Genomic DNA, 11,338 nt, shown 5'->3' on the forward strand with positions numbered 1-11,338 from the left:
CTCACTGAAAATTACATAATTTCTAAACCATATGGATTCAGCCTCGGCCAAGAAACTGTCAGACACCATTCCATGTATTGTCAAAAAAATTATAATAAAATAAAAAGCAATAAAATATGTAGATATCTTCGATATCTTCAGGCCAGACCTTGTGAAATACATAAATACTTATATTTTCCATATGGAAACACACTTTCTTTACAAATCCATACGTGCAATATTAAAGTTAATTGTTTTTAGATTTTACTTATCTTTTTTTTACCTCTCTGCACATTCCTGTGTATAATAACTCTATGTACATTCACTATTTGTATTCCTATGTTCTTATATTTTGTAAATCTGTTATTCACCTGTAATTCTGTCTAGCTGGTGAATTTGTTGTATTTCTGTGAGCACATGAAACTCTTACCAATTCAAATTCCTTGTATATGCGAATCCAATCAACAAGTCAACTAGAATGCATCATTCAGAAACATTATCCTGTCATATCAACGTTTTTACTTGAAATATATAAAATATATAAGCAACAGACAAATGAGTAACAAATCAGTCAACATACACAGAAACGAGCCTAACAAAGGACTCTTAATATGTAATACTGTCAGGAAGTGCTCTGTGATTCGATTCACCAATCAGTGCGCAGCATTCTGCCCTGCTGCCTTGGTAACAGCGAAAACTTTATTTTTTTTAAATTCACCAATCACGACAGGCGTTTCAGACATTTAAACTCTGGCTATTATCTGTTAGCTATCTTCACCTGCTGTGCTCAGACGATAGTTGACTCTGCTTCGAAGAACGGATTTGTCGGATCTGCGGTAAATTAGTTATTTACAACTGCAGTAATCCACGGTTGCGTTTCGTGTTCTGTTCACAAATATAGTTAACGTTTGTACATTTTTATGTTTAAAGGTTATGGAAGGTATACATAATGTCTATTAACTTTACATCAAACGGCACTTCATCATGCTTCACGTGCTCTATGTGTCCAAACTCTGTAACCTTGCTGTTATCTTTGTTGTTTCTCCCACAGAGTGGTCGCAGCTGCTGTAATAATGTCCCATTTTGGGTTTGAGAATGACATCCACAACGTCCTCCGTCTGGACATGCCCATCACAAACGCCCCGATGGCGAGATGGCAAAGGAAAGCCAGTACATCCAGCTCCTCCAACACAAACTCCCTCTCACCCAACAAGAGTGTCAACAGATCCGTGAGCCTTTCCAAAACCCCCAGCAAAACACCAGGTAAGAGCCACAAGTGTCCAGCTCCTGCTTGCTGTAGAGTTGGAGTGTCTTCAGTGTTACATAATCGATGTCTCCAAACAGGAAAGAACGGCAAGACCCAGAACACCCCCTCTAAGGCAGGAGGAGATAGATTCATCCCAACAAGGAATAACAAACAGTTAGATGTAGCAAGTTTTCTTATTTCCAAAGAAAACGAGCCAGTGGAAGAAACCGCATCCTCTACAGCAGTAAGATACAAAAAAATCAATAAAATTGTAGTATTTTTTTTTTTCTTTTTCTTTTAAAAGAATAACTTTTCAAAACTTGTTTTTTATAATAAATAGAAGTATTAAGATTAACTTGAATATAATGCTGGTATAAGAATAAAGAATTTAATTCATAATGCAATACATCTTTTTATTATTGTTATCAATTCATATGTTGGCCTCTAGATGTTTTCTGACTTTATAAATCGATGTTCTGCCAGCCAAATCAAAAAGCTTGGTCTGTGACACTAAATGGATATGACATTGAGGAAGCAAAGGTCTTGCATTTAGGAGGAAAACCGCTGAATGCCCCTGAAGGTATAGTTTGTTTTTTAATTAAATTCAATAATTTTTTGGCTTATTGATTAACCAGTTTGATTTTGTATGGTAAAGTCCTTCCACAAATGGGTCTCTTCTATCTATTCTCGCAGGTTATCAGAATAATTTAAAGGTTCTCTACAGCCAGGTGCCCACACCGGTCTCTATTAAGAAGAGTCGGTACATCTCATCGGTTCCAGAGCGGATTCTAGATGCCCCTGATATCAAAAATGACTTCTGTGAGCTGTGAATAATTTTTCATAAAAGCCACCGTCTGATTTGAAGATTTATGAGACTAACTTGTCAATTTCTGTTCAGATTTGAACCTGATGGATTGGGGAAAGCAGAACTTGTTGGCAGTTGGCCTTGCAAACCATGTATATTTGTGGGATGCTGATGCAGGGGACATCGTTTTATTGAAGAAAATGGAGGATGATAGCGAGTATATCTGCTCTGTCTCTTGGAGCAAAGATGGCAATTTCTTGGCCATTGGGACAAGTGATTGTAAAGTTGAGGTAATTGGTTACTTTTTCTTAGGCTGTGGTTCAATATTGTACACTGGTTCTCACTCCTTTTGACACAAAAGATTCCCATTTTCCAAGACAATATTCAAAGCCATTGCAAACTATTTCTGGTACTTATGTAATTACAGATATTAAGATAAGCAAGATTTTTTAGAGTTTAAAGATCTCTTTAAATTGCCATTTTCTTGCAGTTATGGGATATTCAGTACCAAAAGCGTCTCCGCAGCATGGATGGCCATTCGGCAAGGGTTAGTTGCTTGTGTTGGAACGATCATGTTTTATCTAGGTAAGTCCAGCACCTCCTTGTGCTCTGCAGATTATATGCATTTGAGTCTTTTAATAACCTTTGTTTGTTCTCCTTAGTGGCTCCAGGTCTGGTTTGATTCATCAGCATGATGTCCGGGTAGCAGACCACCACATCTTCACCTTTGGAGGACACACTCAGGAAGTCTGTGGCCTTACCTGGTCCCCAGATGGGAAATATTTAGCTAGTGGTGGTAATGACAACATGGTGAACATTTGGCCAATGACCACCGGTTCGGAGTATCAAGCCATCCATGCTCTTAATGAACACCAGGGAGCGGTGAAGGTGATTTGAATTTCGCAAGAGAATAAATAAAAAAAAAAAAATTGTATTCTACTATTGGTCTTCCATTTGAGGTTTTAGTTAAACTTTTTGTCCTTTTTTTGCACCTTAAGGCTTTGGCATGGTGCCCTTGGCAGCCTAACATCCTTGCGTCGGGAGGGGGCACCAGTGACCGTCACATTCGCATCTGGAATGCAAACAGTGGCTCTTGTATCAGTGCCTTAGACACTTGTTCACAGGTAGGCTCACTCACTGTCTGCTTGCATGTCATAGTACATATAACATCAGTAATTTGACAAATTGTTTCTTTACAGGTATCATCTCTTGTTTTTGCACCAAATTACAAAGAGTTGGTGTCTGGTCACGGTTTTGCTCATGACAAGGTTATCATCTGGAAATACCCCTCGCTCAGTAAAGTTGCAGAGCTTGAAGGCAAGTTTGAAATTATATTTCATGAAGTAATTTTGTGTGGTCACCCTTCCTTCAGCTGAATATTACAACTACAATAAATTGAGAGATAATATTAATTCCTCTCCTTTTTCCAATCATCATCTGTTTTAGGACACGAAGACAGGGTCCTAAACTTGGCGCTCAGTCCAGATGGTTCAACTGTGGCTTCTGTTGCCGCAGACGAAACCATTCGACTTTGGAAGAGTTTTGAGAAGGATGCTGTCAAGAAACCCAAGCCTACTAGCAGCATCATTCAGCAACATATTCGATAATTATGAAATGGTATTTTTAATGCATCTAGCAAAGAGGGAGTTGTATAAGATTTGAAGATCCAAAGCAGTTTCTCAGTTGTTCATTAGAACCTCCCATTGGTTTTATTGTTTGGCTTTCAAAGGGCTGGGCAATTCCATTCCCAAACACTGGCTGTTACGTGCCATCAGTTAGGCACTCCCTTATTCTTGTGTTTTCAGAGGTACAATGGGTATTTAAAAATTTGACCATGGCTGGTAAATTGGATTCCCAGACCACAACCTCTGAAAGCTAAACCCATAAACTTTTGTTTTTATTGTTGTTATTATTCAAGTTCTTGCATATTTAACTTTAAAAGTGATCATTAAATTATGTGCAGAAATGTACATTTTTCAAATAAAGTTTTGTAAGGAAGCATTTGCTTCCCTTTTGACATGTTTCTTGTACTTTCCTTATAGCTGCTCTAATGCTGTGTTTAATCTTGTAATATTTTCAACGTGTTTTGTAAGTGGAATTGTGTATTGCCATGTTGGCAGAATGTTTGACTAAAAACCACTGAAATCCTCTAGGTGTCATGTTTTGACAAACATACTCCTATATGGAAGAGATGAGCTTTGAGACATGATTGCTTTGCCTGAACATGCATTCCAGCTCTGAAAAATTTGGTGATTTCCATTTCAGAAGGTATTTTCGAAATGGACGAAAGAAAGCTTGGAGACATAGTGTTATTGTGAATACATTGATATGAGAACTAAGCAGAAAAATGGCTAGAGATCAGTGATTTATAATAAAAATTAAACATCCAAGCATTAAAGACATTGCATGGAAAAAAGATTCACACTAGGTGGACCAGGTTTGATAATACATATGAGGCTGCTCCCATTTTAAGCAGTCTAAATGCTGTAACTTCTGGATTGCCTCATATCAAGGGAAAGCATTCAAAGTTCTTTCAAGACTTACTGGATATTAGCATGTTTAACAGTGTATGGAGAAGTGCCAATAATTTAATGTAAACGATGTTTCATTTCAGTTTTGAATAAAAATCCACTTCACAACAGCATAAAGCAAAAAATTGTTTATTATAAAAAGCGTTTAATAAGTTAGAAACAAACTAAAAAAAAAAAAAAAATGGACAACTCATACATTTCCAATAAACTGAGAAAATATTTATTTACAGTCAAGTGTGAGTTAGATTTGTGAAAACTGTACAGTGTGCAAACAACTGGGAGACTCGAAAAAAGCCAAGATCAAGTGGATTAAACCACAGACATGAAGTCAGGTATCAGAGTGATGTCAACGACTTTAGTGGACGAATTCTCTTCATGCATAGTGCTCCCCAGCCTCCAACATCCATAAATACTAAGAAAGGGGGACCCACCGCCAGATCCATTGTGCCGTTTCATCTCCCATGCAATCATAAAAAAACGTAAATTTGACAAATAATCTAACAACAATGTCTGATATTTTTGATTGGCCCATTTAGACCTCCTTCACTTTCCCATTGTGGGCAAATCCATTAGTGTGGTGCACAGTGCCATTTTCCAAGTGTTTGCCATTGGCCACTACCACAGGCTCAATCACAGTCGTGATGCCGTTCTGTTTGGGTTTGTCTTCTGTGGAAACAGGGAGTCGCTTTCCCTTTATGTAGGCCTGGATCCAGAAGTTGGAGAAGAGGATGAAGAAAAAGGTGCCGTAGAACAAGATGAGATGAATGAAGATGGGAACTTGGTATTCACACTTTTCCATAAAGTAATACTGAGAGATATGGCCAGTCACCATCACAAACTGAATCTGCGGAAAATACAATAGAAAAGAAATTATTAAAAATGTTATGCAGTATTTTTTAAGACAGAAAAATTGAATAGACTAAATAGAATGTAATGACAATTGCACTAAATTGGAAGAAAGTATAAATGATCATTTTACTTGATCTCAATTGTACCAATGTACCATTTAGATGAATCACTGATACAAATACAGTTTATATTAAACACAAAAATTTACCCAAAAATGAAAATTTGCTGAAAATGTACTCATCCTCAGGCCATCCAATATGTAGGTGAGTTTGTTTCTTCATCACAACAGATTTGGAAAAATGTAGCATTATATCACTTGCTCGCCAATGGATTCACAATAATTCCCAGGCAATCCACATGACTCCAGTTAGCGAATAAACGTTTTGTGAAGCAATAAGCTGCATGTGTGTAATACACAAATACATCATTTAAACAATCTAACTTTAAACTGTTGCTTCTGGCTATTATTTAAAATCACGCATCATCCAACCATTTTGACCTCTCGCATCAAAACCCATTGACACATTTGTTTAGAAATGTTTCGGACAGTTTTCACTTTAAATGATGCTTGATCTGTTTATATTTCTCTCTTGATTCAGACAAGATGACTTTTTCACTAGAGAAAGGAATATGGATATGAGCAGTCATATTTTAGGCAAAAGCAAATAGTTAATGGATTCGTTTATGACAAACACAGCTTTTTGCTTCATATGATGTTAATGATGGACTGGAGTCATGTGGATTACTTGTGAATTATTGTGATTGTTTAATCAGCTGTTTGAACTCCCATTCTGACGGCACCCATTCACTCCAGAAGATCCATTGGTGAGCAAATGATGTAATGCTAAATTTCTCCAAATGAGTCCGTTTTTCAGCAACTTTTCATTATTGGGTGAAATATTCCTTTAATTACAAAAGTTTTAGTTAACACTAACCAGTTGGATTGCAGTCATGTACTTTTTCCACCACAGATACTTCTGGAAGCGTGGCCCTGCAGCAGCCAGACCGTAGTAGGTGTACATGATGACATGGACACATGCGTTCACCATAGCATGAAAAGAACCCATGCCACCCGCTGTTATTTTAACATGAAAATAAATAGAGTGAATGAAACTGGACATCTTTACACTATTAAACACATTAACCTAGAAATATTTTATAGAAACAAATAAATCATCTAATTTCACAGGTTTCTAAAATCAGACTTTTTTTATTTTGTTTTTATATGATATACAGTTTTACTACTGTTTGGGTCACCACTTCATGGCCAATATACAATCAGGGTCTTGAAGCAAAACCAGTTAATAACTACTGAAACCAGTAGTTAATAAACTCACCAGGAGTAAGAGTGATGCCCCACCACCAGGTCCAGGGTAAGACAGAATGATGAATGATATGCAGGAACGTCACCTGACTGTGCTTTTTTCTCAACACAAAAAATGCCTGGATCACAGACGCAGTTCCTGTTAGCTCATGAAACAAATGTACCGTACTGTATATTGTGCCTATGCACTTGAAAAATGTACATTTTCCTATTCCTATACAGCAATGCAACACAAATTTCGAGCACTGATAATCATAGCATGAATACTAACAAGACAAGAATAAGAATAACATTATCCTTACCGTATCTAGGAGTTCAATATATTTGGAAAAATAGAACAACCAGGCTGCCCGAACCATCTGAGGATACAATGAGAAACACGATTCGTTACAAAAAAAACTACATTTTTCAAAAGTTCAGGGGCGGTAAGATTTTTTGCATGTCTCTGAAATGTCTTTTATGCTCACTAAAGCTGCATTTACCAGTAATACTGTGAAATAATCTTATAATTTAAAATATAATTTTTCTATTTTAATGTATTTTAAAATGTAATTTATTTCTGTGATAGCAAAGCTGATTTTCAGCATCATTACTCCAGTCTGCCATGTCACATGATTCTTCAGAAAACATTCTAATGTGTGACCCTGGACGACAAAACTAGTCATAAGTAGCACGGGTATATTTGTAGCAACAGCCAACATTACATTGTATGCGTCAAAATTATCGATTTTTCTTTTATGCCAAAAATCATTAAGATATTAAGGAAAGATCCATGAAGATATTTTGCAAATTTCCTACCGTATATCAAAACTTAATTTCTGATTAGTAATATGCATTGCTAAGGTCTTAATTTGGGCAAGGCGATTTTGCACCCTCAGATTCCAGATTTTGGAATAGTTGTATCTCAGCCAAATATTGTCATATCCTAACAAACCATAAATCAATGGAAAGCTTATTTATACAGAATTCAAATGAACCCTTATGACTGTTTTTGTAGTCTAGGGTCACATATGCTGATTTGGAGCTCAAGAAGCATGTCTTATGATTTATTATAAACTTACTCTGAGAGCTTCAGGACTGCTGGAGGGGTCACAGAGATCACATCTCCAAGTGTACGATGTTCCCCAGCCAGACATCAGGAACTGCATCAGGCAGATCAAAAATTACACAGACGTACAACAATACGGTAACATGGTCTTTTCAAATTGCCATTATTTACTCACCCTCATGTCATTCCAAACCTTTGACTTTCTTCTGTGGAACACAAAAGACGTTTATCAGAATGTTCACACTGGTCATCCTCATTTAATGAAAGTGAATAGTGACCATAGGCTGTCCAGCTTCAAAAATGACAAAAAGCACCATAAACGCATTATAAAAATGGTCTGTAACACTGTCAGTCTAGTTGTCACACAAAGTCACCACAAAAGTCCACTTTTACGGTGACTATTTGTAATTTTTAAAGCTTGGCAGCTATGGTGACATTCACTTTTATTATATGGAAGAAACCAGCATGAAGATTCGGTTAAACATCTCCTGTGATCTACAGAAGAATTACTATAAGGGTCTGTAATGAACGAGGGTGAGTAAAAATACATTTTTGGATCAACTGTATCTTTAATCTTCTATAGTGGTTCTCCTCAAATACATCAGTTCTGGTAAAGCTATGAGACGCAATACCTTAAATTACTCTCCCAAACATGCATTTAAATGAATGAAAGAGTATCCTACCTCATAAACAATGTAGGCGTTGAAGGCCACCATTGAGAAATTATAGACAATCATAGCTGTGTTGAGATGGAAAGGTTTCCGATTGGCCATGTATCGTGGTCCCACATATAAAACGAAGATCACGTATCCCAGCAAGATGAACGTCATCTGAATGGGACTCTGCATCAGCAGATAATCCCGCACCCTGGCATCTGCGCAAATTACACAGCAACTGATCAGCCACATCAAACAAGCCTGTATTACATCCTTCCACAATAGATTTTGCATTAGCAGTGGCCGAACTGTTGAGCTTTATACAACAAATGAGTGAAGCTACAACCAATCTTAAAGCTTTAGTGCATAACACATTAAATACGCCAGTGATATTGATTGTTTATGTTCATCTAAAAAGCATTATGCAATAAACTCTTACCAGTTCTTTTCAGAAGGTAGTCGTAGAACTTCAAGATGTTTGAAAGCACCTCTTGAAACATCTTGTCTTTATTTCTTCAGACAACCAATAAACTGGAGGACATAAATAAATGTGTTAAAACAAGCTGATCAGACAATAACAATCCAGCTAATAAAGGCTGGCCAGCCATTATCAGAAAGACAGTAGAGTCAGAGTCAACAATGACAGCCCAGCAAAAGCAAACAGGAAACAGCTGGCCAAGTGAACCTGTGTGGTACATGATGTTACCAAAGCTGAACTATTACACTCTCTCAAAAAAAAAAAAAAAAAAGGGTACAAAAGCTGTTACAAGGGTGACACCCTAAAAAAGTATAAAATGCTACATTTTGAAAGGATGCTGCCCCAGTTTTTCTACCAATTATTTTCTTAGTGTGCTACAATTTGTGTGATTGGCACATGATGGTTGATTTTAATCATAAATAGTAACCTAAACTCTTGATATGGATGTATAATAGAGAACTGGTCACCATTTTGCTTTTACCAGCTCATTTTAAATGGTCATGAAGTGATTTCTGAGTATTTAATAGTAAATGCCTGTGGAAAAATGTTGGGAAACTATATAAAACAAGACACTGTGCTGTTACAGTTACTGAAAACCAGACCATTCATCACCACATTTCTTGCTATGTATGTCAAGGTGGAGTAACACAAGATTGAATGAAATAAAAGTTACACAGCAATGAAGGTTTTCACAGCAATGCTCATTTTGGGTTCTCCATACATTTCAGTGATCAGTTCTTCAAAGAACCAACATAAAGAGCATTTTAATCATCTAAATAACTTTTTTTTCCCATTTTTGCAATTGAAAGGTTAATTGGATGTTAAAGGCTCGAAATGGAACCGTAGATGCCAGTAAAAAACCTTATATATATATATATATATACATATACTACTGAAAACGCACATGGGATCCAACCAGGCAAACAGAACAGGACTATAAAGACTTAATGTCAATCTCCACAGCTGTTTGTATGTGGGTTGATCGCCAGGAAAACAATGGACTATGATGACAAAGCACACTAAACAGACCCTTCACTGCTCTGCCTACGCATCACCACCACCTGCTTCATCAGAACATAACAGAACCACCGTAAAGGCACAAGAAAAAAAATATCTTAAAGTATGAGACAACTCTTAATGTTCTCTGAAAGTTCATGCTCATAGAATCATACAAAGTTGCTCATAGGGGTTTTTAAACTCTTCACTGTGGTATGAGCTCTGAATTCATATAAAATTATGCCTAAAAACTCAAGAAAATTAAACAAAACACTCTAAACTTATTCACGTGGTGATGATGAAGCTTGATGTAATCTGTACTACCTGGTCTCCAATGAATGACTAATAGTGCAACAGTGCAAAGCCAGTCAAACTGGTGAGGTGGAGAAACAGATATTTATCCTGTCATAGAATCAGATTAACTCAATAGACAGGAACTGCTAATCAAAACATACAAAATAAATCACAGCCAATCCTATTAAAAAAAAAAAAAAAAGAGAGACTCGTAAACAGAAGGGACACAAAAAACGAAACATTTCCCAGTCAGTCACCTACCCCACAGTCAAACTACCCCAACACAGTGAGGGATTCCAGTTCATAATACACCTTATTAAAAAATAAGTATATTTTGAGCTTACCTGTTGTCTTTTTGTTGATTCAGTCACTCCACCCAAAATAAATAAATAAATATATCAAAAACAAACGAAACTAATACTGCCCCACAGGGGCGAATAAATGGATGAGAGACCCAGGGAAGCGGTGGAAACAGTCTCTGAACTTTGATTCTTCCCAGTGTCCTTATCCTCTCTTTCAGTGGCCCTCAACCACAGCAGTTTTCACCAGTGAATTGAGTAATAGAGTAAGGAGGAATGTATTCCAGTGGGAGTTTTGCCAAGACAGTGAGAGGCCGTGCTCCCTGCCCAATATAAACCTGAGCAGCAGCTCATTCTTAAGAGACAACACCCGCCTGGTTTCGGGATGGCAGCTTGCATTCATCTGACAGGAACCGCCCTCTGAACTCAATAATTGGCTCTTGAGAGTGAGGCTGGTCTGTGATTGGCTCTGATACTGGTCAGGTTTTTATTATGCATTGGAAGTAGGCGAGAATGGAGCGGAGACTGTTCAACAATGAAAAGTCTTTTGTTTCACTTGGGTTACAAATACGGGCCTATCCAGTGAGAGTAAGACCAATACACAAAGACTGGAAATAATGGAACAATGGGAGAAAATTATAATAATAATGATGAAGACTATAAAAAAATAATAGAATATACATGTGTAGTGTAGGTTTTAATATTTTTATGTAGTATATATAGTATATATTTACTCATATTTATTATATTTAGTTTTCATTTAAATTTTAGTTCAAAAATTTGACTCATTTTATGTTTTTACAATTTTTTTTATATTTCTGTTTAGCTTAATT

At 36.7% G+C, this 11,338-nt stretch overlaps 2 protein-coding genes across 4 annotated transcripts; one reads left to right on the forward strand and one right to left on the reverse strand.

Moving 5' to 3' along the window:
- The first annotated feature begins 615 nt into the window (after positions 1 to 615).
- LOC306846372 (cell division cycle protein 20 homolog) lies at positions 616 to 4,673 on the forward strand. 3 transcript variants are annotated; one of them, XM_079379704.1, is made up of 11 exons: positions 616 to 815; positions 1,031 to 1,242; positions 1,324 to 1,469; positions 1,709 to 1,805; positions 1,919 to 2,044; positions 2,124 to 2,320; positions 2,521 to 2,615; positions 2,693 to 2,918; positions 3,029 to 3,154; positions 3,230 to 3,347; positions 3,477 to 4,673. In XM_079379704.1, exons 2-11 carry the CDS (start codon positions 1,053 to 1,055, stop codon positions 3,635 to 3,637), a joined length of 1,482 nt encoding a protein of 493 aa, XP_079235830.1. In that variant the 5' UTR covers positions 616 to 815; positions 1,031 to 1,052; the 3' UTR covers positions 3,638 to 4,673. The 3 variants fall into 3 exon arrangements, with proteins under 3 accessions (XP_079235830.1, XP_079235829.1, XP_079235831.1); XM_079379703.1 differs by having other exon boundaries at positions 769 to 919; XM_079379705.1 differs by having other exon boundaries at positions 769 to 823.
- A 2-nt stretch (positions 4,674 to 4,675) lies between these two features.
- LOC306846375 (very long chain fatty acid elongase 1-like) lies at positions 4,676 to 10,906 on the reverse strand. The gene is made up of 8 exons (XM_079379709.1): positions 10,551 to 10,906; positions 8,878 to 8,969; positions 8,466 to 8,656; positions 7,796 to 7,876; positions 7,037 to 7,093; positions 6,748 to 6,853; positions 6,346 to 6,485; positions 4,676 to 5,405 (listed from the first exon to the last, which is right to left on the reverse strand). The coding sequence occupies exons 2-8, from the start codon at positions 8,936 to 8,938 to the stop codon at positions 5,094 to 5,096; spliced, it is 948 nt and encodes a 315-aa protein (XP_079235835.1). The 5' UTR covers positions 8,939 to 8,969; positions 10,551 to 10,906; the 3' UTR covers positions 4,676 to 5,093.
- Positions 10,907 to 11,338: the final 432 nt, after the last annotated feature.

Source organism: Barbus barbus (assembly GCF_936440315.1).
Source record: "Barbus barbus genome assembly, chromosome: 26".
NCBI classification, from domain to species: Eukaryota; Metazoa; Chordata; class Actinopteri; order Cypriniformes; family Cyprinidae; genus Barbus; species Barbus barbus.

Bases quoted from the DNA above. Each gene is read 5' to 3' on its own strand.
- LOC306846372 (XM_079379703.1), top strand. From the start codon at position 900: ATGTTTAAAGGTTATGGAAG. The intron at 920-1,030 runs GTATACATAATG...TTTCTCCCACAG, and splicing joins ATGTTTAAAGGTTATGGAAG to AGTGGTCGCAGCTGCTGTAA. The intron at 2,616-2,692 runs GTAAGTCCAGCA...TGTTCTCCTTAG, and splicing joins AACGATCATGTTTTATCTAG to TGGCTCCAGGTCTGGTTTGA.
- LOC306846375 (XM_079379709.1), bottom strand. From the start codon at position 8,938: ATGTTTCAAGAGGTGCTTTCAAACATCTTGAAGTTCTACGACTACCTT. The intron at 6,854-7,036 runs GTAAGGATAATG...TCTGTGATCCAG, and splicing joins ATATTGAACTCCTAGATACG to GCATTTTTTGTGTTGAGAAA. The intron at 5,406-6,345 runs GTTAGTGTTAAC...TATTTTCCGCAG, and splicing joins ACATGACTGCAATCCAACTG to ATTCAGTTTGTGATGGTGAC.